At 35.9% G+C, this 26,282-nt stretch overlaps 2 protein-coding genes and 12 non-coding genes across 14 annotated transcripts in view; 12 read left to right on the forward strand and 2 right to left on the reverse strand.

Annotated features, from left to right (window-relative positions):
• LOC142239616 (uncharacterized) overlaps nucleotides 1-16,306 on the reverse strand; it is a 31,340-nt gene extending 15,034 nt beyond the window's left edge. Inside the window, exons 1-2 of the mRNA XM_075311409.1 lie at nucleotides 12,557-16,306; nucleotides 11,005-12,496 (exon numbers count right to left, since the gene is read on the reverse strand). Of these exons, the coding sequence (XP_075167524.1) occupies nucleotides 11,005-12,496; nucleotides 12,557-16,306 (5,242 nt within the window). The remainder of the gene's footprint in view (nucleotides 1-11,004; nucleotides 12,497-12,556) is intronic.
• Nucleotides 239-357, forward strand: LOC142242241 (5S ribosomal RNA). The gene has a single exon (XR_012724080.1). It is a non-coding gene; the product is annotated as a 5S ribosomal RNA (ribosomal RNA).
• Nucleotides 763-881, forward strand: LOC142242105 (5S ribosomal RNA). The gene has a single exon (XR_012723986.1). It is a non-coding gene; the product is annotated as a 5S ribosomal RNA (ribosomal RNA).
• On the forward strand, nucleotides 2,002-2,120 carry LOC142242048 (5S ribosomal RNA). Its single transcript, XR_012723936.1, has one exon. It is a non-coding gene; the product is annotated as a 5S ribosomal RNA (ribosomal RNA).
• Nucleotides 2,526-2,644, forward strand: LOC142242242 (5S ribosomal RNA). The gene has a single exon (XR_012724081.1). It is a non-coding gene; the product is annotated as a 5S ribosomal RNA (ribosomal RNA).
• LOC142242090 (5S ribosomal RNA) lies at nucleotides 3,765-3,883 on the forward strand. Its single transcript, XR_012723976.1, has one exon. It is a non-coding gene; the product is annotated as a 5S ribosomal RNA (ribosomal RNA).
• Nucleotides 4,290-4,408, forward strand: LOC142242049 (5S ribosomal RNA). Its single transcript, XR_012723937.1, has one exon. It is a non-coding gene; the product is annotated as a 5S ribosomal RNA (ribosomal RNA).
• Nucleotides 5,530-5,648, forward strand: LOC142242050 (5S ribosomal RNA). The gene has a single exon (XR_012723938.1). It is a non-coding gene; the product is annotated as a 5S ribosomal RNA (ribosomal RNA).
• On the forward strand, nucleotides 6,055-6,173 carry LOC142242117 (5S ribosomal RNA). The gene has a single exon (XR_012723987.1). It is a non-coding gene; the product is annotated as a 5S ribosomal RNA (ribosomal RNA).
• LOC142242051 (5S ribosomal RNA) lies at nucleotides 7,291-7,409 on the forward strand. The gene has a single exon (XR_012723939.1). It is a non-coding gene; the product is annotated as a 5S ribosomal RNA (ribosomal RNA).
• On the forward strand, nucleotides 7,816-7,934 carry LOC142242052 (5S ribosomal RNA). Its single transcript, XR_012723940.1, has one exon. It is a non-coding gene; the product is annotated as a 5S ribosomal RNA (ribosomal RNA).
• On the forward strand, nucleotides 9,056-9,174 carry LOC142242053 (5S ribosomal RNA). Its single transcript, XR_012723941.1, has one exon. It is a non-coding gene; the product is annotated as a 5S ribosomal RNA (ribosomal RNA).
• LOC142242128 (5S ribosomal RNA) lies at nucleotides 9,581-9,699 on the forward strand. The gene has a single exon (XR_012723990.1). It is a non-coding gene; the product is annotated as a 5S ribosomal RNA (ribosomal RNA).
• A 1,358-nt stretch (nucleotides 16,307-17,664) lies between the features above and the next one.
• LOC142239617 (uncharacterized) lies at nucleotides 17,665-23,007 on the reverse strand. The gene has a single exon (XM_075311410.1). The coding sequence runs from the start codon at nucleotides 23,005-23,007 to the stop codon at nucleotides 17,665-17,667; it is 5,343 nt and encodes a 1,780-aa protein (XP_075167525.1).
• Nucleotides 23,008-26,282: the final 3,275 nt, after the last annotated feature.

Here is a 26,282-nt window from a genome sequence, read left to right on the forward strand (position 1 = left end):
ATATTTTGTATACATTTGTTGTAAATACTTTTTGTAAACACGTTTTGAATAATTCTTATTGAGACATGATATTTTGAATCAATAAGTTCTCTCATAATTATTTAATGACTTGGAAATATTGATAAATAGAAGATTTACAAATAATAAATTCTTCGCATCAACCTCATCTACGAAGTAAATTAAAACTAACAAAGTCATTCAATTCGAATTGATGATACCAAATAGTCATGGTTCTTTCGCCAACGACCATACCACGCTGAGTACATCGGTTCTCGTCCGATCACCGAAATTAAGCAGCGTCGGGCGCGGTTAGTACTTAGATGGAGGACCGCTTGGGAACACCGCGTGTTGTTGGCATCTTCCAACTTTTTATGCTAATTTCTATGGTTTCGTCATTATTTAATGTTCAAAACAATTATTGTACCTATGTACTTACTTATTTGAGCTAATATTTATTTCACATTCTTTTTAAATGGCGACAACCATTTGTTCGTTTTTTGCCAGTGGGTAATGAAATTGGTAATAAATGTACTTTTTCATATAAAAATCTAAACATATTCGTATAGAACGAAATGTTGACCAATTTATTTATTGTGTAAAATATTTAAAACGTTTGATAAGTATAAATTGGCACTATTGTCATTACCGGTTTCGTCTTTGTTTCTTTTGGCTAATAACAATACACGTAATCGTAGCGTCAAAATAAAAACACATTACCAAGCCACGCGATTTCAAATAAAGTTAAATAGTCAGTGTTCATTTGCCAACGACCATACCACGCTGAGTACATCGGTTCTCGTCCGATCACCGAAATTAAGCAGCGTCGGGCGCGGTTAGTACTTAGATGGGGGACCGCTTGGGAACACCGCGTGTTGTTGGCATTGTTCAACTCTTTTATTTTATTTTTAGCTTATTGACACTACGTCGTATGGGTTAGTGTTGAACACAATTAGGCCTATTTCTTCTTAAATATTGTATACATTTGGTGTAATTAGCAACAAAATATGCAGTTTATTAGTTTATTTATGTTTTTCTTGAGAAAGGGGTAATTGGTGTGCGTTTTCATATAAATTCTGAACAATACTTCGTATTTGGTTAGATTCAGGGTCACGAAGTTTTGCAGGTATCCATTCATGTTGCCTTTGTCCATACATATTGTCTTTGCCAGATATTGCGTATTCAATATCACCCTATTTATTTCTGACGCATGCTAGACACATACAAAGTAGACTTTTACAACTAGATTAAAAGTTACTTAAACCTTTTTAGAAGATTGTATTTCATCCGGCAGTGGGTACCATTTGGCAAGATAAAATATTTTTCACGTCCATTTAAAGCAGTTGCTCTATTTACCCGGCTACATGATAATGATGTAATACTATTTTAACGATATTACTGCTTTATTATTATTTCTAGAATATTTTATCGTTGCATTAGAGATACGATCGATTTAATGAATGACATGATCGTTTCGATTGATCGCAATTACATAAGGATGCCTTGCTATTTCAGCATACACTAAATGTTTTCTCAGATGATTGATTATCTGCTTTTGATGTCATAGGCTTAGGAAACGACGTACTTGTTGAAGAAGTAGTACAGACTTTCGTCAAATCGATTTAAAGAGAGTGGCACTTCGTCATTTTTCGATTTGGCAACTTCAGCAGACAATGATCTTGGATTTCTTCGCATGAATTGATAAATATCGATACACAAAAATTCGTAATAAGTACCTCTTACGGTTGCAATGCATTATTTTCCTAATATTTTGTATACATTTGTTGTAAATACTTTTTGTAAACACGTTTTGAATAATTCTTATTGAGAAATGATATTTTGAATCAATAAGTTCTCTCATAATTATTTAATGACTTGGAAATATTGATAAATAGAAGATTTACAAATAATAAATTCTTCGCATCAACCTCATCTACGAAGTAAATTAAAACTTACAAAGTCATTCAATTCGAATTGATGATACCAAATAGTCATGGTTCTTTCGCCAACGACCATACCACGCTGAGTACATCGGTTCTCGTCCGATCACCGAAATTAAGCAGCGTCGGGCGCGGTTAGTACTTAGATGGTGGACCGCTTGGGAACACCGCGTGTTGTTGGCATCTTCCAACTTTTTATGCTAATTTCTATGGTTTCGTCATTATTTAATGTTCAAAACAATTATTGTACCTATGTACTTACTTATTTGAGCTAATATTTATTTCACATTCTTTTTAAATGGCGACAACCATTTGTTCGTTTTTTGCCAGTGGGTAATGAAATTGGTAATAAATGTACTTTTTCATATAAAAATCTAAACATATTCGTATAGAACGAAATGTTGACCAATTTATTTACTGTGTAAAATATTTAAAACGTTTGATAAGTATAAATTGGCACTATTGTCATTACCGGTTTCGTCTTTGTTTCTTTTGGCTAATAACAATACACGTAACCGTAGCGTCAAAATAAAAACACATTACCAAGCCACGCGATTTCAAATAAAGTTAAATAGTCAGTGTTCATTTGCCAACGACCATACCACGCTGAGTACATCGGTTCTCGTCCGATCACCGAAATTAAGCAGCGTCGGGCGCGGTTAGTACTTAGATGGAGGACCGCTTGGGAACACCGCGTGTTGTTGGCATTGTTCAACTCTTTTATTTTATTTTTAGCTTATTGACACTACGTCGTATGGGTTAGTGTTGAACACAATTAGGCCTATTTCTTCTTAAATATTGTATACATTTGGTGTAATTAGCAACAAAATATGCAGTTTATTAGTTTATTTATGTTTTTCTTGAGAAAGGGGTAATTGGTGTGCGTTTTCATATAAATTCTGAACAATACTTCGTATTTGGTTAGATTCAGGGTCACGAAGTTTTGCAGGTATCCATTCATGTTGCCTTTGTCCATACATATTGTCTTTGCCAGATATTGCGTATTCAATATCACCCTATTTATTTCTGACGCATGCTAGACACATACAAAGTAGACTTTTACAACTAGATTAAAAGTTACTTAAACCTTTTTAGAAGATTGTATTTCATCCGGCAGTGGGTACCATTTGGCAAGATAAAATATTTTTCACGTCCATTTAAAGCAGTTGCTCTATTTACCCGGCTACATGATAATGATGTAATACTATTTTAACGATATTACTGCTTTATTATTATTTCTAGAATATTTTATCGTTGCATTAGAGATACGATCGATTTAATGAATGACATGATCGTTTCGATTGATCGCAATTACATAAGGATGCCTTGCTATTTCAGCATACACTAAATGTTTTCTCAGATGATTGATTATCTGCTTTTGATGTCATAGGCTTAGGAAACGACGTACTTGTTGAAGAAGTAGTACAGACTTTCGTCAAATCGATTTAAAGAGAGTGGCACTTCGTCATTTTTCGATTTGGCAACTTAAGCAGACAAAGATCTTGGACTTCTTCGCATGACTTGATAAATATCGATACACAAAAATTCGTAATAAGTACCTCTTACGGTTGCAATGCATTATTTTCCTAATATTTTGTATACATTTGTTGTAAATACTTTTTGTAAACACGTTTTGAATAATTCTTATTGAGAAATGATATTTTGAATCAATAAGTTCTCTCATAATTATTTAATGACTTGGAAATATTGAAAAATAGAAGATTTACAAATAATAAATTCTTCGCATCAACCTCATCTACGAAGTAAATTAAAACTTACAAAGTCATTCAATTCGAATTGATGATACCAAATAGTCATGGTTCTTTCGCCAACGACCATACCACGCTGAGTACATCGGTTCTCGTCCGATCACCGAAATTAAGCAGCGTCGGGCGCGGTTAGTACCTAGATGGTGGACCGCTTGGGAACACCGCGTGTTGTTGGCATCTTCCAACTTTTTATGCTAATTTCTATGGTTTCGTCATTATTTAATGTTCAAAACAATTATTGTACCTATGTACTTACTTATTTGAGCTAATATTTATTTCACATTCTTTTTAAATGGCGACAACCATTTGTTCGTTTTTTTGCCAGTTGGTAATGAAATTGGTAATAAATGTACTTTTTCATATAAAAATCTAAACATATTCGTATAGAACGAAATGTTGACCAATTTATTTATTGTGTAAAATATTTAAAACGTTTGATAAGTATAAATTGGCACTATTGTCATTACCGGTTTCGTCTTTGTTTCTTTTGGCTAATAACAATACACGTAACCGTAGCGTCAAAATAAAAACACATTACCAAGCCACGCGATTTCAAATAAAGTTAAATAGTCAGTGTTCATTTGCCAACGACCATACCACGCTGAGTACATCGGTTCTCGTCCGATCACCGAAATTAAGCAGCGTCGGGCGCGGTTAGTACTTAGATGGTGGACCGCTTGGGAACACCGCGTGTTGTTGGCATTGTCCAACTCTTTTATTTTATTTTTAGCTTATTTGACACTACGTCGTATGGGTTAGTGTTGAACACAATTAGGCCTATTTCTTCTTAAATATTGTATACATTTGGTGTAATTAGCAACAAAATATGCAGTTTATTAGTTTATTTATGTTTTTCTTGAGAAAGGGGTAATTGGTGTGCGTTTTCATATAAATTCTGAACAATACTTCGTATTTGGTTAGATTCAGGGTCACGAAGTTTTGCAGGTATCCATTCATGTTGCCTTTGTCCATACATATTGTCTTTGCCAGATATTGCGTATTCAATATCACCCTATTTATTTCTGACGCATGCTAGACACATACAAAGTAGACTTTTACAACTAGATTAAAAGTTACTTAAACCTTTTTAGAAGATTGTATTTCATCCGGCAGTGGGTACCATTTGGCAAGATAAAATATTTTTCACGTCCATTTAAAGCAGTTGCTCTATTTACCCGGCTACATGATAATGATGTAATACTATTTTAACGATATTACTGCTTTATTATTATTTCTAGAATATTTTATCGTTGCATTAGAGATACGATCGATTTAATGAATGGCATGATCGTTTCGATTGATCGCAATTACATAAGGATGCCTTGCTATTTCAGCATACACTAAATGTTTTCTCAGATGATTGATTATCTGTTTTTGATGTCATAGGCTTAGGAAACGACGTACTTGTTGAAGAAGTAGTACAGACTTTCGTCAAATCGATTTAAAGAGAGTGGCACTTCGTCATTTTTCGATTTGGCAACTTCAGCAGACAAAGATCTTGGACTTCTTCGCATGACTTGATAAATATCGATACACAAAAATTCGTAATAAGTACCTCTTACGGTTGCAATGCATTATTTTCCTAATATTTTGTATACATTTGTTGTAAATACTTTTTGTAAACACGTTTTGAATAATTCTTATTGAGAAATGATATTTTGAATCAATAAGTTCTCTCATAATTATTTAATGACTTGGAAATATTGAAAAATAGAAGATTTACAAATAATAAATTCTTCGCATCAACCTCATCTACGAAGTAAATTAAAACTTACAAAGTCATTCAATTCGAATTGATGATACCAAATAGTCATGGTTCTTTCGCCAACGACCATACCACGCTGAGTACATCGGTTCTCGTCCGATCACCGAAATTAAGCAGCGTCGGGCGCGGTTAGTACTTAGATGGTGGACCGCTTGGGAACACCGCGTGTTGTTGGCATCTTCCAACTTTTTATGCTAATTTCTATGGTTTCGTCATTATTTAATGTTCAAAACAATTATTGTACCTATGTACTTACTTATTTGAGCTAATATTTATTTCACATTCTTTTTAAATGGCGACAACCATTTGTTCGTTTTTTTGCCAGTTGGTAATGAAATTGGTAATAAATGTACTTTTTCATATAAAAATCTAAACATATTCGTATAGAACGAAATGTTGACCAATTTATTTATTGTGTAAAATATTTAAAACGTTTGATAAGTATAAATTGGCACTATTGTCATTACCGGTTTCGTCTTTGTTTCTTTTGGCTAATAACAATACACGTAACCGTAGCGTCAAAATAAAAACACATTACCAAGCCACGCGATTTCAAATAAAGTTAAATAGTCAGTGTTCATTTGCCAACGACCATACCACGCTGAGTACATCGGTTCTCGTCCGATCACCGAAATTAAGCAGCGTCGGGCGCGGTTAGTACTTAGATGGGGGACCGCTTGGGAACACCGCGTGTTGTTGGCATTGTTCAACTCTTTTATTTTATTTTTAGCTTATTTGACACTACGTCGTATGGGTTAGTGTTGAACACAATTAGGCCTATTTCTTCTTATTGTATACATTTGGTGTAATTAGCAACAAAATATGCAGTTTATTAGTTTATTTATGTTTTTCTTGAGAAAGGGGTAATTGGTGTGCGTTTTCATATAAATTCTGAACAATACTTCGTATTTGGTTAGATTCAGGGTCACGAAGTTTTGCAGGTATCCATTCATGTTGCCTTTGTCCATACATATTGTCTTTGCCAGATATTGCGTATTCAATATCACCCTATTTATTTCTGACGCATGCTAAACACATACAAAGTAGACTTTTACAACTAGATTAAAAGTTACTTAAACCTTTTTAGAAGATTGTATTTCATCCGGCAGTGGGTACCATTTGGCAAGATAAAATATTTTTCACGTCCATTTAAAGCAGTTGCTCTATTTACCCGGCTACATGATAATGATGTAATACTATTTTAACGATATTACTGCTTTATTATTATTTCTAGAATATTTTATCGTTGCATTAGAGATACGATCGATTTAATGAATGGCATGATCGTTTCGATTGATCGCAATTACATAAGGATGCCTTGCTATTTCAGCATACACTAAATGTTTTCTCAGATGATTGATTATCTGTTTTTGATGTCATAGGCTTAGGAAACGACGTACTTGTTGAAGAAGTAGTACAGACTTTCGTCAAATCGATTTAAAGAGAGTGGCACTTCGTCATTTTTCGATTTGGCAACTTCAGCAGACAAAGATCTTGGACTTCTTCGCATGACTTGATAAATATCGATACACAAAAATTCGTAATAAGTACCTCTTACGGTTGCAATGCATTATTTTCCTAATATTTTGTATACATTTGTTGTAAATACTTTTTGTAAACACGTTTTGAATAATTCTTATTGAGAAATGATATTTTGAATCAATAAGTTCTCTCATAATTATTTAATGACTTGGAAATATTGAAAAATAGAAGATTTACAAATAATAAATTCTTCGCATCAACCTCATCTACGAAGTAAATTAAAACTTACAAAGTCATTCAATTCGAATTGATGATACCAAATAGTCATGGTTCTTTCGCCAACGACCATACCACGCTGAGTACATCGGTTCTCGTCCGATCACCGAAATTAAGCAGCGTCGGGCGCGGTTAGTACTTAGATGGTGGACCGCTTGGGAACACCGCGTGTTGTTGGCATCTTCCAACTTTTTATGCTAATTTCTATGGTTTCGTCATTATTTAATGTTCAAAACAATTATTGTACCTATGTACTTACTTATTTGAGCTAATATTTATTTCACATTCTTTTTAAATGGCGACAACCATTTGTTCGTTTTTTTGCCAGTTGGTAATGAAATTGGTAATAAATGTACTTTTTCATATAAAAATCTAAACATTTTCGTATAGAACGAAATGTTGACCAATTTATTTATTGTGTAAAATATTTAAAACGTTTGATAAGTATAAATTGGCACTATTGTCATTACCGGTTTCGTCTTTGTTTCTTTTGGCTAATAACAATACACGTAACCGTAGCGTCAAAATAAAAACACATTACCAAGCCACGCGATTTCAAATAAAGTTAAATAGTCAGTGTTCATTTGCCAACGACCATACCACGCTGAGTACATCGGTTCTCGTCCGATCACCGAAATTAAGCAGCGTCGGGCGCGGTTAGTACTTAGATGGTGGACCGCTTGGGAACACCGCGTGTTGTTGGCATTGTTCAACTCTTTTATTTTATTTTTAACTTATTTGACACTACGTCGTATGGGTTAGTGTTGAACACAATTAGGCCTATTTCTTCTTAAATATTGTATACATTTGGTGTAATTAGCAACAAAATATGCAGTTTATTAGTTTATTTATGTTTTTCTTGAGAAAGGGGTAATTGGTGTGCGTTTTCATATAAATTCTGAACAATACTTCGTATTTGGTTAGATTCAGGGTCACGAAGTTTTGCAGGTATCCATTCATGTTGCCTTTGTCCATACATATTGTCTTTGCCAGATATTGCGTATTCAATATCACCCTATTTATTTCTGACGCATGCTAGACACATACAAAGTAGACTTTTACAACTAGATTAAAAGTTACTTAAACCTTTTTAGAAGATTGTATTTCATCCGGCAGTGGGTACCATTTGGCAAGATAAAATATTTTTCACGTCCATTTAAAGCAGTTGCTCTATTTACCCGGCTACATGATAATGATGTAATACTATTTTAACGATATTACTGCTTTATTATTATTTCTAGAATATTTTATCGTTGCATTAGAGATACGATCGATTTAATGAATGGCATGATCGTTTCGATTGATCGCAATTACATAAGGATGCCTTGCTATTTCAGCATACACTAAATGTTTTCTCAGATGATTGATTATCTGCTTTTGATGTCATAGGCTTAGGAAACGACGTACTTGTTGAAGAAGTAGTACAGACTTTCGTCAAATCGATTTAAAGAGAGTGGCACTTCGTCATTTTTCGATTTGGCAACTTCAGCAGACAAAGATCTTGGACTTCTTCGCATGACTTGATAAATATCGATACACAAAAATTCGTAATAAGTACCTCTTACGGTTGCAATGCATTATTTTCCTAATATTTTGTATACATTTGTTGTAAATACTTTTTGTAAACACGTTTTGAATAATTCTTATTGAGAAATGATATTTTGAATCAATAAGTTCTCTCATAATTATTTAATGACTTGGAAATATTGAAAAATAGAAGATTTACAAATAATAAATTCTTCGCATCAACCACATCTACGAAGTAAATTAAAACTTACAAAGTCATTCAATTCCAATTGATGATACCAAATAGTCATGGTTCTTTCGCCAACGACCATACCACGCTGAGTACATCGGTTCTCGTCCGATCACCGAAATTAAGCAGCGTCGGGCGCGGTTAGTACTTAGATGGTGGACCGCTTGGGAACACCGCGTGTTGTTGGCATCTTCCAACTTTTTATGCTAATTTCTATGGTTTCGTCATTATTTAATGTTCAAAACAATTATTGTACCTATGTACTTACTTATTTGAGCTAATATTTATTTCACATTCTTTTTAAATGGCGACAACCATTTGTTCGTTTTTTTGCCAGTTTGTAATGAAATTGGTAATAAATGTACTTTTTCATATAAAAATCTAAACATATTCGTATAGAACGAAATGTTGACCAATTTATTTATTGTGTAAAATATTTAAAACGTTTGATAAGTATAAATTGGCACTATTGTCATTACCGGTTTCGTCTTTGTTTCTTTTGGCTAATAACAATACACGTAACCGTAGCGTCAAAATAAAAACACATTACCAAGCCACGCGATTTCAAATAAAGTTAAATAGTCAGTGTTCATTTGCCAACGACCATACCACGCTGAGTACATCGGTTCTCGTCCGATCACCGAAATTAAGCAGCGTCGGGCGCGGTTAGTACTTAGATGGGGGACCGCTTGGGAACACCGCGTGTTGTTGGCATTGTTCAACTCTTTTATTTTATTTTTAACTTATTTGACACTACGTCGTATGGGTTAGTGTTGAACACAATTAGGCCTATTTCTTCTTAAATATTGTATACATTTGGTGTAATTAGCAACAAAATATGCAGTTTATTAGTTTATTTATGTTTTTCTTGAGAAAGGGGTAATTGGTGTGCGTTTTCATATAAATTCTGAACAATACTTCGTATTGTTCAGAATCCATTCATGCAGGTATCCATTCATGTTGCCTGTAGGAGTAATTCTTTTTATTTTTCTGTCAACGCAAAAAAATGACACTATTGATTTCAGTTTTAATTAATTTAATTTAAACTTCAGTTTTATTGAGATTTTGATTTCACTTATATCTAACAGTTTTGCTTTAATTTTGATTATTGTAGATTTTTTAGTTATTTTATAAATTAGCAAGATTTTAATTTTACAAGTTTAAATGATTTTAGGTTTTTTTTCTTCTTTAATTCCAACAAAAATAATTTATTTAGTTTAGTAATATTGATTTAATTTAACATCAATTCAATTTCCTTTCCACTAGTCTTAAGCATCAGTAATTTATATTTTTTCACTTGTTTTCTGTTTTCAACGAAAAAAATAAAGTCAAAAAAAAACTTCGCGAAATGCGACCGATAAGCAGCAAGGCAGTTATGTTCTTCGGTGATCTCTTCCATTAGACTGTGTTATTGATTTCTTTTTCTATTGCAAAAAGGGCCATCGATTTCATGCATTCCGTTTTTTATGATCCCCAAATATGCAATAGAAAAGAACACCAACAACATCAATGGTAAAATAAGAGATCACTGACCACATAGCCTGTGGCCTTGAATTAAAGAGTTGTGACAAACAAAGAAGAGTGCAAATCAACGACTCCAAAAATCATCACGTGTAACAGTGTTGTTGTTGTTTTGTTTATGTCGAATAGACAGTCACTCCAACCAAAACAATATCGAACAACAACAACGACAACACTGCACCGTAACAGCTGTTTGAAATTGATGTTGGGTCGTTGATGCATTTGGGGATAGCGTTTGTTAGGGTGGAACAGAAAATATGTGAAATTGAATGATAATATAAATAATAAAGAAATTAAATGAAAATATTAAAACAAATTGAATCATAAAAATAATTGAGAAAAATTATATAAAATTAGTAGGATAAATTAATAATCAAAAATATTGATTCTTCAACATTTCCCCCCGCACAAAGAACAACTGTTCTTGACATAGGGCCAGGACGACAATGGAGGTATTTTATTCGGTTTCAGAGATAACCTGGCTGTGCCTCGACTCACAGCAACTCTTTTTCTGACCTTCTGTCAATTGAAAGTTTTCTTTGACGGGTAGAACGGCTATTTTCGAGACAGGACGTTTGTAGACTTTGCCATTTGACTTGAGAGATACCACACGAACCCGACCATCAGCACCAGGATGGACATCAGTGACTCTTCCGAGGGGCCATTGTCCAGGTGGGATTCTCTCATCAAACACAAGCACAAGATCACCAATTTCAACATTTTGCTGTGGCTTTAACCATTTCGGGCGAGACTGAAGTCGGTTGACATATTCTGATGACCATCGTTTCCAAAACTGTTGTTTAAGCAACTCCACAACTTTCCACCGAGATAACCTGTCCACAGAGCAATCGAGTAAACTTTCATGGGGCACATTCAGGATTGGTTCTCCAACGAGAAAATGAGCCGGGGTTAACGCCTCATTATCTGATGGGTCAGAAGACAGGGGGCACAGCGGTCTAGAGTTTAAACAACCCTCGATTTGGGCTAATAGTGTTGTTAATTCTTCAAAAGTAAGAATTCTATTACTCATGATACGTTTAAGGTGATGTTTCGTGGATTTTACACCGGCCTCCCATAAGCCACCAAAATTTGGAGAGGCCGGTGGAATAAAGTGCCAGTTTGTGCCATTAGTGGATAACATATCCACGAGCTCATCGGGAAGTGAATCACGATTTCTTCGGTGTAATATTTGTAGTTCCTTGTTAGCACCGATGAAATTTGTGCCACAGTCAGAGTAGAGTTCAGAACACATTCCACGACGAGAAGTAAATCTTCTAAACGCTGCTATAAATGAGTCTGTGGACAGAGTAGTGACGGCTTCGAGATGTATGGCTTTAGTGACCATACAAATGAAGAGGCATATGTATCCTTTCGTGGTAACCGAGTTTCTTGCGGTAGATTGTTTGATAGTTATGGGCCCAGCATAGTCAACCCCGCTATGCTTAAACGGGCGACAAGGCTGCAATCGTACGGCAGGGAGATCACCCATAATTTGTTGTGCAGATTGGGCCTTATATTTGAAACAAGTGACGCAGTTGCGCAGAATCAGTTTAGCGAGATTTCGGGCAGAAAGAATCCAGAATTTACGAGCCACATATGCTTGCATTTGGATGAGACCGCCATGTAGTGTTTTGACATGGGCGTCTGCAAATATTAGACAAGACAAAGGATTGTGTTTGGACAGAAGAATTGGGTGTTTAAAATCATAGTGAAACTTAGCTTTTCTTAGACGTCCTCCAACTCTAATTACACCCTTTTCATCAATAAAGGGACAAAGAATTCTTATACTGCTACTGGAATGAACTGTTTCTCCTTTTCGCAGCTGCACAATATCCTCGAAAAAATCGACAGGTTGAGAAGCAAGTATAAGGGCTTGAAGCGCGTTATTTATTTCAGTGGTTTTGAGGAAACCCGTATATCTTTTATGCGCGTCATGAACTTTGGAATTATGAACGAATCGCAAAATATAAGCTGTAACTCTTGTCAGTTTCTACAGTGAAGAAAATTTAGATAATATATCCGGATATTCGGATGTAGACGCGACATTCACAGTTATGGACGATTTTCGAATCTCAAGATCTGTTTCGTAAGAATTATCGGGTTGTTTGGGCCAACGAGTTTGAGGAAGAGATAACCAACTAGGACCTGACCACCATAAGTCATGTACAGTCAATTCACTAGGAGTTATGCCGCGGGAAGCACAGTCAGCAGGATTATCCTTAGTAGAAATATAGCGCCATTGAGAAATATTAGAATGCTGCTGAATCTCACTCACACGATTTCCTACGAAAACGCTCCACTTAGATGACTCACCTCTGAGCCAACATAGCACCGCAATACTGTCCGTCCAATAATAGACACCTAGAATCTCCCGTTCTAGTGACTTCCTAACTTTAGACATCAATCTCGCAAGCAATCGTGCCCCACATAATTCCAACTTTGGAATTGACAGTACTTTAAGTGGTGCTACCTTTGTCTTCGACTGAAGAAGGAAGACTGAGCCAGAACCGTTCACACCAACAACCCTAATATAGACAACTGCAGCAAAAGCTGATTGCGAAGCATCGCAGAACCCATGTAGTTCGAGGCGGCTTTGTAGAGAACAATTAACCCAGCGGGGTATAGAAATCTGCTCCAAGACCTTCAAATCGGAGATATAACGATTCCAATAAGCATTCATTTCAGCGGACACCCTGTCCCTCCAATCTATGCCCTCCAGCCAAAGCTTCTGAAATGCAATCTTTGCATTAATAGTAACTGGAGCTAGCCAGCCTAGTGGGTCATTTAATTTCGAAGCGTCAGAAAGCAAACTACATTTCGTAACCTCACACTGAGACTCGAAATTTACATGAAAAGAAAAAGAATCTTGTTCCGTATTCCAAGCCAAACCTAACGCTTTCACAACATTAGCCTCATTCAAATCCAGAGTATCAGTCCTTTCACGAAAATCTTCTGGTATATGAGCCATCAGCTCTCTAGAATTAGAAATCCACTTTCGTAAATTAAAACCACCTGCTGCTAAAAGTGAAACCAATTGTCCTTGAATATATTTCGCCTCAGACTCTGAGTCAGCGCCAGAGATGATATCGTCGACGTAGGTGTCAGACATTAAAATAGAACAAGCCTCAGGATATTTCCCAACTTCGTCCTGAGCCAACTGGTGAAGAACCCTGATAGATAGATAAGGGGCAGACGCCGTGCCATATGTTACAGTCTGTAGCCTATAAACGTAAATCCTAGAATCAGAGCGCCAAAGAATCTGCTGATAATGCTGTTGATCCTCAACAATCCGAATCTGTCTAAACATCTTTTCTAAATCCGATCGGAAACCTATTCTAAATCGACGCCATCTAGTTATAATAGCCGGCAAGTCATTTTGCAGGGCTGGGCCAGGATACAACTCATCATTCAGCGAAGTTTGTGGAAGTCGTCTACTACTTCCATCAAAAACTACACGAAGCTTTGTGGTGGAACTACTTTCCCTAACAACGCCGTGATGGGGCAAAAAATAACCATTAGAATGAATCGCCTGTGGATAAGGACCTATCTTAACCATGTGCCCTAACGACTCGTACTCATCCATGAACTTCCTATATTCTGAGGCAAAACGAGGCTCCCGCACGAATCGATTTTCGACCTGCTTCAAACGTTTCAATGCACTATAATCACTATGAGCGAATGTCGGAGCAGATTGTCCAGCCAATTGCGACTTGAATGGCATAGCAACGGTATACCTACCATCAGAACTACGAGTGCAATTCCTCACAAAAAACTCTTCACAAACCATTTCTTCAGGAGTCGCCTTCCTAGGCTCCGAAAGCTCCTCTTGTTCCCAAAAAGCCTTCAATTGCGAGTCAAGTGAGCAGAAATTAATACTGAGATTGGGAGAATAAGAAATTTCAGACGTCGGCCCTGATACTACCCAACCGAAATGCGATAATTGTAAGAAAATCCCTTTCTCGAATTTCTTTTGTTGAGGAAGCAAGATATCCCCATAAATATCTCCCCCTAAGAGCAAGTCAATACTATCGCCTCTATCGAAATCAGGGTCAGCTAAATGTAAATTCGATAAATCGGGCAAATATTTCCTATCTATTGGAGCTGCATGATAGCTAGTCAACGACGGCATCACGAATGCACTACTTTCCAATTTAAAATCAGTCTCGTAAGAAGAGCTGAGGCAGAACTTGACATATTTACGAATTGTAATAGTTTGATTCCCTCCAACACCAACAATGCGAGCAAATGTGTTGTACCTCCTAAGTTTCAAAAGTTGAGCAGCTTGCTCCGTAATTAATGTGGCCTGAGCGCCCTGATCTAGAATCGCCCGTAATTTAAACACCCCAAAATCGGTCTTTACTACAACACGAACCGTGGCCAATAACACTTGAGGCATAACAGTGGTATTCAAAAGAGACAAATTGCAGTTAACATTTGAATTTGTTGCAACTGTTCCATCAGAAGAACTAGGAAAAGGATTGTCCAAATCTGGACTACTAGTCGCGACGGGACTCGTGAATTTAACCGAATTATTAGCTCGCTGATTCGAAGAAAATTCGTTATGAACAATTGTATGGTGATTCATATTACAGGTCTTGCACCTGCTCTGGATCCGACATTCCCTGGCAAAATGGCCAGTATTGAGGCAATTTCTACAAATCTTTTTATCCTTTAGAAGATCAAATTTAGCGGCAGATGAAAGAGCAGCGAATTTGAAACACTTGTACAACAAATGACGCTTACCACAGCACGGACAATTCCCGTCTCCTACGGAAACTGTGTTCACTCGACGAACCTGATACGAATTATTAGTTTGAAATGACCTGTTATTACTCTTCGAAATTTTCGCCTGTGTCCTAGTCGATGGGCCAGTATGATCGCTAATCGATTCTAAAGTACGAAACGCAGTTTCGAGAAAAATAAAGAGTTTATCTAGCTTCGGGATATCTGTCGATGCCTTCAGAGATTGCTCCCATTCCTTACACGTTTGAATATCTAATTTCCCCACAGTAATATGGATCAATATTGGATCCCAATTATCACAACTTATCTCCAAAGTATTCAAAAGAGCCAGACAGTTACGAGTGTTATCTAAAATCATCTTAATACTCTCACAAGACCCATTAGATTTAGGAATATCAAATAATTTCCGGAAAACTGTGTCAGCGATTTTCCTTTTGTTGTGGTATCTACGACCTAAAGCAGCCCAAGCTAATTCGTAGCTAGCCTCTGAAGCGGGATATTCATTCACGATAGACAAAGGCGTATCCCTACACGAATTCTTCAAGAAATAATATTTCTGAACCTTAGACAAAGAACTATTATTATGAACCAGTGAAATGAACATATCCCTGTACGATATCCATCCGAGATAGTCACCAGAAAAAGTCGGTATGTCGATTTTGGGTAAGCGAACATCACAAGAGGCAGAATCGTTCCTATGAGACAACGCGTGAAAAGTACTGGAGTGAAAAGTATTTGAAAACGTATCACGAAAGTCACTACTGAAATCTAAAAATTTCCCTTTGCCACTTAGATAAATCCTATTAAATTTCCGATGACATTCCTCCGAGAAATAAGGAACATCACTTAGAGGTATAGATTTATCCCTAACAAAATCAAAAAGTTGTTCATGATTCGATTCAAATGTCTTCTTAATCTGATCAATTTCCTCCAAATAACTTTGACACAAACCACGAGATTTTTCCGAGCTCGACAAATTATCAAAATCCGAAATAATCTCCCTTAACTGTTTTTCCAAAACCCTTTGGTCCTCAATTTCACGCGAACAATCTTCCATTTTACGTTTATAAAATTAGGATAAAAATAACAAAAAACAATAAAAAAAGAAACGTGATACAGCTTACCAAATTGCGAGATCGTTCACTTTTCGATTTTGTTCACAATTGGTTGAAAAGATTTTAAATAGCTTTGTTCGAAATAGTTTTAGATTTTGAGAAAACTTTTTTTTGTTTTTTGTTTTTAGAGACAGAACTTTGCGTTTGAAATAATTTTCGTTTTTTTTTTTTAGAAAAAAACACAGAGTTTAAATATATTTTCGTTTTTATAGAAAACGCTTTTTATTTAAATAAATTTTGTTATATTAGGGGAAACACGTAAGTCCCGGGTTTCGGCACCATAAAAATGTAGGAGTAATTCTTTTTATTTTTCTGTCAACGCAAAAAAATGACACTATTGATTTCAGTTTTAATTAATTTAATTTAAACTTCAGTTTTATTGAGATTTTGATTTCACTTATATCTAACAGTTTTGCTTTAATTTTGATTATTGTAGATTTTTTAGTTATTTTATAAATTAGCAAGATTTTAATTTTACAAGTTTAAATGATTTTAGGTTTTTTTTCTTCTTTAATTCCAACAAAAATAATTTATTTAGTTTAGTAATATTGATTTAATTTAACATCAATTCAATTTCCTTTCCACTAGTCTTAAGCATCAGTAATTTATATTTTTTCACTTGTTTTCTGTTTTCAACGAAAAAAATAAAGTCCAAAAAAAACTTCGCGAAATGCGACCGATAAGCAGCAAGGCAGTTATGTTCTTCGGTGATCTCTTCCATTAGACTGTGTTATTGATTTCTTTTTCTATTGCAAAAAGGGTCATCGATTTCATGCATTCCGTTTTTTATGATCCCCAAATATGCAATAGAAAAGAACACCAACAACATCAATGGTAAAATAAGAGATCACTGACCACATAGCCTGTGGCCTTGAATTAAAGAGTTGTGACAAACAAAGAAGAGTGCAAATCAACGACTCCAAAAATCATCACGTGTAACAGTGTTGTTGTTGTTTTGTTTATGTCGAATAGACAGTCACTCCAACCAAAACAATATCGAACAACAACAACGACAACACTGCACCGTAACAGCTGTTTGAAATTGATGTTGGGTCGTTGATGCATTTGGGGATAGCGTTTGTTAGGGTGGAACAGAAAATATGTGAAATTGAATGATAATATAAATAATAAAGAAATTAAATGAAAATATTAAAACAAATTGAATCATAAAAATAATTGAGAAAAATTATATAAAATTAGTAGGATAAATTAATAATCAAAAATATTGATTCTTCAACATTTCCCCCCGCACAAAGAACAACTGTTCTTGACATAGGGCCAGGACGACAATGGAGGTATTTTATTCGGTTTCAGAGATAACCTGGCTGTGCCTCGACTCACAGCAACTCTTTTTCTGACCTTCTGTCAATTGAAAGTTTTCTTTGACGGGTAGAACGGCTATTTTCGAGACAGGACGTTTGTAGACTTTGCCATTTGACTTGAGAGATACCACACGAACCCGACCATCAGCACCAGGATGGACATCAGTGACTCTTCCGAGGGGCCATTGTCCAGGTGGGATTCTCTCATCAAACACAAGCACAAGATCACCAATTTCAACATTTTGCTGTGGCTTTAACCATTTCGGGCGAGACTGAAGTCGGTTGACATATTCTGATGACCATCGTTTCCAAAACTGTTGTTTAAGCAACTCCACAACTTTCCACCGAGATAACCTGTCCACAGAGCAATCGAGTAAACTTTCATGGGGCACATTCAGGATTGGTTCTCCAACGAGAAAATGAGCCGGGGTTAACGCCTCATTATCTGATGGGTCAGAAGACAGGGGGCACAGCGGTCTAGAGTTTAAACAACCCTCGATTTGGGCTAATAGTGTTGTTAATTCTTCAAAAGTAAGAATTCTATTACTCATGATACGTTTAAGGTGATGTTTCGTGGATTTTACACCGGCCTCCCATAAGCCACCAAAATTTGGAGAGGCCGGTGGAATAAAGTGCCAGTTTGTGCCATTAGTGGATAACATATCCACGAGCTCATCGGGAAGTGAATCACGATTTCTTCGGTGTAATATTTGTAGTTCCTTGTTAGCACCGATGAAATTTGTGCCACAGTCAGAGTAGAGTTCAGAACACATTCCACGACGAGAAGTAAATCTTCTAAACGCTGCTATAAATGAGTCTGTGGACAGAGTAGTGACGGCTTCGAGATGTATGGCTTTAGTGACCATACAAATGAAGAGGCATATGTATCCTTTCGTGGGAACCGAGTTTCTTGCGGTAGATTGTTTGATAGTTATGGGCCCAGCATAGTCAACCCCGCTATGCTTAAACGGGCGACAAGGCTGCAATCGTACGGCAGGGAGATCACCCATAATTTGTTGTGCAGATTGGGCCTTATATTTGAAACAAGTGACGCAGTTGCGCAGAATCAGTTTAGCGAGATTTCGGGCAGAAAGAATCCAGAATTTACGAGCCACATATGCTTGCATTTGGATGAGACCGCCATGTAGTGTTTTGACATGGGCGTCTGCAAATATTAGACAAGACAAAGGATTGTGTTTGGACAGAAGAATTGGGTGTTTAAAATCATAGTGAAACTTAGCTTTTCTTAGACGTCCTCCAACTCTAATTACACCCTTTTCATCAATAAAGGGACAAAGAATTCTTATACTGCTACTAGAATGAACTGTTTCTCCTTTTCGCAGCTGCACAATATCCTCGAAAAAATCGACAGGTTGAGAAGCAAGTATAAGGGCTTGAAGCGCGTTATTTATTTCAGTGGTTTTGAGGAAACCCGTATATCTTTTATGCGCGTCATGAACTTTGGAATTATGAACGAATCGCAAAATATAAGCTGTAACTCTTGTCAGTTTCGACAGTGAAGAAAATTTAGATAATATATCCGGATATTCGGATCTAGACGCGACATTCACAGTTATGGACGATTTTCGAATCTCAAGATCTGTTTCGTAAGAATTATCGGGTTGTTTGGGCCAACGAGTTTGAGGAAGAGATAACCAACTAGGACCTGACCACCATAAGTCATGTACAGTCAATTCACTAGGAGTTATGCCGCGGGAAGCACAGTCAGCAGGATTATCCTTAGTAGAAATATAGCGCCATTGAGAAATATTAGAATGCTGCTGAATCTCACTCACACGATTTCCTACGAAAACGCTCCACTTAGATGACTCACCTATGAGCCAACATAGCACCGTAATACTGTCCGTCCAATAATAGACACCTAGAATCTCCCGTTCTAGTGACTTCCTAACTTTAGACATCAATCTCGCAAGCAATCGTGCCCCACATAATTCCAACTTTGGAATTGACAGTACTTTAAGTGGTGCTACCTTTGTCTTCGACTGAAGAAGGAAAACTGAGCCAGAACCGTTCACACCAACAACCCTAATATAGACAACTGCAGCAAAAGCTGATTGCGAAGCATCGCAGAACCCATGTAGTTCGAGGCGGCTTTGTAGAGAACAATTAACCCAGCGGGGTATAGAAATCTGCTCCAAGACCTTCAAATCGGAGATATAACGATTCCAATAAGCATTCATTTCAGCGGACACCCTGTCCCTCCAATCTATGCCCTCCAGCCAAAGCTTCTGAAATGCAATCTTTGCATTAATAGTAACTGGAGCTAGCCAGCCTAGTGGGTCATATAATTTCGAAGCGTCAGAAAGCAAACTACATTTCGTAACCTCACACTGAGACTCGAAATTTACATGAAAAGAAAAAGAATCTTGTTCCGTATTCCAAGCCAAACCTAACGCTTTCACAACATTAGCCTCATTCAAATCCAGAGTATCAGTCCTTTCACGAAAATCTTCTGGTATATGAGCCATCAGCTCTCTAGAATTAGAAATCCACTTTCGTAAATTAAAACCACCTGCTGCTAAAAGTGAAACCAATTGTCCTTGAATATATTTCGCCTCAGACTCTGAGTCAGCGCCAGAGATGATATCGTCGACGTAGGTGTCAGACATTAAAATAGAACAAGCCTCAGGATATTTCCCAACTTCGTCCTGAGCCAACTGGTGAAGAACCCTGATAGATAGATAAGGGGCAGACGCCGTGCCATATGTTACAGTCTGTAGCCTATAAACGTAAATCCTAGAATCAGAGCGCCAAAGAATCTGCTGATAATGCTGTTGATCCTCAACAATCCGAATCTGTCTAAACATCTTTTCTAAATCCGATCGGAAACCTATTCTAAATCGACGCCATCTAGTTATAATAGCCGGCAAGTCATTTTGCAGGGCTGGGCCAGGATACAACTCATCATTCAGCGAAGTTTGTGGAAGTCGTCTACTACTTCCATCAAAAACTACACGAAGCTTTGTGGTGGAACTACTTTCCCTAACAACGCCGTGATGGGGCAAAAAATAACCATTAGAATGAATCGCCTGTGGATAAGGACCTATCTTAACCATGTGCCCTAACGACTCGTACTCATCCATGAACTTCCTATATTCTGAGGCAAAACGAGGCTCCCGCACGAATCGATTTTCGACCTGCTTCAAACGTTTCAATGCACTATAATCACTATGAGCGAATGTCGGAGCAGATTGTCCAGCCAATTGCGACTTGAATGGCATAGCAACGGTATACCTACCATCAGAACTACGAGTGCAATTCCTCACAAAAAACTCTTCACAAACCATTTCTTCAGGAGTCGCCTTCCTAGGCTCCGAAAGCTCCTCTTGTTCCCAAAAAGCCTTCAATTGCGAGTCAAGTGAGCAGAAATTAATACTGAGATTGGGAGAATAAGAAATTTCAGACGTCGGCCCTGATACTACCCAACCGAAATGCGATAATTGTAAGAAAATCCCTTTCTCGAATTTCTTTTGTTGAGGAAGCAAGATATCCCCATAAATATCTCCCCCTAAGAGCAAGTCAATACTATCGCCTCTATCGAAATCAGGGTCAGCTAAATGTAAATTCGATAAATCGGGCAAATATTTCCTATCTATTGGAGCTGCATGATAGCTAGTCAACGACGGCATCACGAATGCACTACTTTCCAATTTAAAATCAGTCTCGTAAGAAGAGCTGAGGCAGAACTTGACATATTTACGAATTGTAATAGTTTGATTCCCTCCAACACCAACAATGCGAGCAAATGTGTTGTACCTCCTAAGTTTCAAAAGTTGAGCAGCTTGCTCCGTAATTAATGTGGCCTGAGCGCCCTGATCTAGAATCGCCCGTAATTTAAACACCCCAAAATCCGTCTTTACTACAACACGAACCGTGGCCAATAACACTTGAGGCATAACAGTGGTATTCAAAAGAGACAAATTGCAGTTAACATTTGAATTTGTTGCAACTGTTCCATCAGAAAAACTAGGAAAAGGATTGTCCAAATCTGGACTACTAGTCGCGACGGGACTCGTGAATTTAACCGAATTATTAGCTCGCTGATTCGAAGAAAATTCGTTATGAACAATTGTATGGTGATTCATATTACAGGTCTTGCACCTGCTCTGGATCCGACATTCCCTGGCAAAATGGCCAGTATTGAGGCAATTTCTACAAATCTTTTTATCCTTTAGAAGATCAAATTTAGCGGCAGATGAAAGAGCAGCGAATTTGAAACACTTGTACAACAAATGACGCTTACCACAGCACGGACAATTCCCGTCTCCTACGGAAACTGTGTTCACTCGACGAACCTGATACGAATTATTAGTTTGAAATGACCTGTTATTACTCTTCGAAATTTTCGCCTGTGTCCTAGTCGATGGGCCAGTATGATCGCTAATCGATTCTAAAGTACGAAACGCAGTTTCGAGAAAAATAAAGAGTTCATCTAGCTTCGGGATATCTGTCGATGCCTTCAGAGATTGCTCCCATTCCTTACACGTTTGAATATCTAATTTCCCCACAGTAATATGGATCAATATTGGATCCCAATTATCACAACTTATCTCCAAAGTATTCAAAAGAGCCAGACAGTTACGAGTGTTATCTAAAATCATCTTAATACTCTCACAAGACCCATTAGATTTAGGAATATCAAATAATTTCCGGAAAACTGTGTCAGCGATTTTCCTTTTGTTGTGGTATCTACGACCTAAAGCAGCCCAAGCTAATTCGTAGCTAGCCTCTGAAGCGGGATATTCATTTACGATAGACAAAGGCGTATCCCTACACGAATTCTTCAAGAAATAATATTTCTGAACCTTAGACAAAGAACTATTATTATGAACCAGTGAAATGAACATATCCCTGTACGATATCCATCCGAGATAGTCACCAGAAAAAGTCGGTATGTCGATTTTGGGTAAGCGAACATCACAAGAGGCAGAATCGTTCCTATGAGACAACGCGTGAAAAGTACTGGAGTGAAAAGTATGTGAAAACGTATCACGAAAGTCACTTATGAAATCTAAAAATTTCCCTTTGCCACTTAGATAAATCCTATTAAATTTCCGATGACATTCCTCCGAGAAATAAGGAACATCACTTAGAGGTATAGATTTATCCCTAACAAAATCAAAAAGTTGTTCATGATTCGATTCAAATGTCTTCTTAATCTGATCAATTTCCTCCAAATAACTTTGACACAAACCACGAGATTTTTCCGAGCTCGACAAATTATCAAAATCCGAAATAATCTCCCTTAACTGTTTTTCCAAAACCCTTTGGTCCTCAATTTCACGCGAACAATCTTCCATTTTACGTTTATAAAATTAGGATAAAAATAACAAAAAACAATAAAAAAAGAAACGTGATACAGCTTACCAAATTGCGAGATCGTTCACTTTTCGATTTTGTTCACAATTGGTTGAAAAGATTTTAAATAGCTTTGTTCGAAATAGTTTTAGATTTTGAGAAAACTTTTTTTTGTTTTTTGTTTTTAGACAGAACTTTGCGTTTGAAATAATTTTCGTTTTTTTTTTTAGAAAAAAACACAGAGTTTAAATATATTTTCGTTTTTATAGAAAACGCTTTTTATTTAAATAAATTTTGTTATATTAGGGGAAACACGTAAGTCCCGGGTTTCGGCACCATAAAAATGTAGGAGTAATTCTTTTTATTTTTCTGTCAACGCAAAAAAATGACACTATTGATTTCAGTTTTAATTAATTTAATTTAAACTTCAGTTTTATTGAGATTTTGATTTCACTTATATCTAACAGTTTTGCTTTAATTTTGATTATTGTAGATTTTTTAGTTATTTTATAAATTAGCAAGATTTTAATTTTACAAGTTTAAATGATTTTAGGTTTTTTTTCTTCTTTAATTCCAACAAAAATAATTTATTTAGTTTAGTAATATTGATTTAATTTAACATCAATTCAATTTCCTTTCCACTAGTCTTAAGCATCAGTAATTTATATTTTTTCACTTGTTTAAAGTCCAAAAAAAACTTCGCGAAATGCGACCGATAAGCAGCAAGGCAGTTATGTTCTTCGGTGATCTCTTCCATTAGACTGTGTTATTGATTTCTTTTTCTATTGCAAAAAGGGTCATCGATTTCATGCATTCCGTTTTTTATGATCCCCAAATATGCAATAGAAAAGAACACCAACAACATCAATGGTAAAATAAGAGATCACTGACCACATAGCCTGTGGCCTTGAATTAAAGAGTTGTGACAAACAAAGAAGAGTGCAAATCAACGACTCCAAAAATCATCACGTGTAACAGTGTTGTTGTTGTTTTGTTTATGTCGAATAGACAGTCACTCCAACCAAAACAATATCGAACAACAACAACGACAACACTGCACCGTAACAGCTGTTTGAAATTGATGTTGGGTCGTTGATGCATTTGGGGATAGCGTTTGTTAGGGTGGAACAGAAAATATGTGAAATTGAATGATAATATAAATAATAAAGAAATTAAATGAAAATATTAAAACAAATTGAATCATAAAAATAATTGAGAAAAATTATATAAAATTAGTAGGATAAATTAATAATCAAAAATATTGATTCTTCAACATTGCCTTTGTCCATACATATTGTCTTTGCCACACGCAGAGAAGAAACATGATTGCCACAATCATATTCGAAGAGCAAAATAATATGATAGCAGCTATTTTTGCGGCGACCATGTAACATTTTAACCTGCAACCATGTTGGCTCAGTGAACATGGTTCTAAGAAAAATACAATTGTCCTCATCTAAAATGTTATTATATTGATAAAAAGAATTTTGTTTCCATTAAAAGACAATGGTCACGATCTAAAATGTTATGGTATTCGTCAAAAATGTTTTTCTTCTAGTTAAAAGAACATGGTCACAACCTAAAATGTTTTGATTTTTATGAAAAAACTTTTTTCGTCGTCGAAAAAAGGACGCCACTTAAGAAAAGAAAACACAAAATCAACTTTATTTATTTGTTTTTATTTATTTATAAATTAATTCATTGTTTATTTGTATTTATAATGTCGTGCAAGCAAACTTCACATATTTTTACACACTCTAGTGTGATTCAATTTCAACAATAAGTAATCATTCCATATTTACTTCGTGCCCATCAAATGTACAAACGCAGACATCATGTAACTGCAAATAAAAATAAATTATACCATATATTAAAATGCAGAACAAAAACCAGGTATATTTTTTTCAATTACACTTTCCTTTTTTGTATTCACATAAAACCACGTGCCATTTCTGAATAAATAAATTAACACAAAACACAATAATTCCGTATTCTCCGTCCATTCCAAGAAACAATCAACACACGACTGACGCGCAAAATGAAAATCGTGTGTACCTGCTCAATGTTTTTATAAAATTCTTGTCGCTGCAAAAAAATTAAAAAATTAAATGGTCACGAAAACAATATACATGGTCTTTATGGCCATGTAATGGTTGTAGACATGTCTATACGTAAACTATAAAAATACTTTTTTCTCTGGAAAAAAGTAAAAAAATTGAATGGTCAGATACATGATTTTCCTGACCATATAATGGTCTCAAATTCTATCATTTAAATAATAGAACATGTTTGCGGCATTTGAGAACCATTTAAATGCTTATTGCCAACATATATTTTTCTCCGCTCGAAAATTATTTTTACAAAGACAAAATACATGGTTTTCGCGACAATTACATACTCTAAATAAGCATTAAATGGATGCGGCAACCATGTCCAAACATGTTTTTTCTGTGCGTGCAGATATTGCGTATTCAATATCACCCTATTTATTTCTGACGCATGCTAGACACATACAAAGTAGACTTTTACAACTAGATTAAAAGTTACTTAAACCTTTTTAGAAGATTGTATTTCATCCGGCAGTGGGTACCATTTGGCAAGATAAAATATTTTTCACGTCCATTTAAAGCAGTTGCTCTATTTACCCGGCTACATGATAATGATGTAATACTATTTTAACGATATTACTGCTTTATTATTATTTCTAGAATATTTTATCGTTGCATTAGAGATACGATCGATTTAATGAATGGCATGATCGTTTCGATTGATCGCAATTACATAAGGATGCCTTGCTATTTCAGCATACACTAAATGTTTTCTCAGATGATTGATTATCTGCTTTTGATGTCATAGGCTTAGGAAACGACGTACTTGTTGAAGAAGTAGTACAGACTTTCGTCAAATCGATTTAAAGAGAGTGGCACTTCGTCATTTTTCGATTTGGCAACTTCAGCAGACAAAGATCTTGGACTTCTTCGCATGACTTGATAAATATCGATACACAAAAATTCGTAATAAGTACCTCTTACGGTTGCAATGCATTATTTTCCTAATATTTTGTATACATTTGTTGTAAATACTTTTTGTAAACACGTTTTGAATAATTCTTATTGAGAAATGATATTTTGAATCAATAAGTTCTCTCATAATTATTTAATGACTTGGAAATATTGAAAAATAGAAGATTTACAAATAATAAATTCTTCGCATCAACCTCATCTACGAAGTAAATTAAAACTTACAAAGTCATTCAATTCGAATTGATGATACCAAA

Source organism: Haematobia irritans, chromosome 5, assembly GCF_050003625.1.
Source record: "Haematobia irritans isolate KBUSLIRL chromosome 5, ASM5000362v1, whole genome shotgun sequence".
NCBI lineage: Eukaryota > Metazoa > Arthropoda > Insecta > Diptera > Muscidae > Haematobia > Haematobia irritans.

What these genes read in the sequence shown, in the direction of transcription:
- LOC142239617 (XM_075311410.1), bottom strand. Translation starts at nt 23,007, where the DNA reads ATGGAAGATTGTTCGCGTGAAATTGAGGACCAAAGGGTTTTGGAAAAA.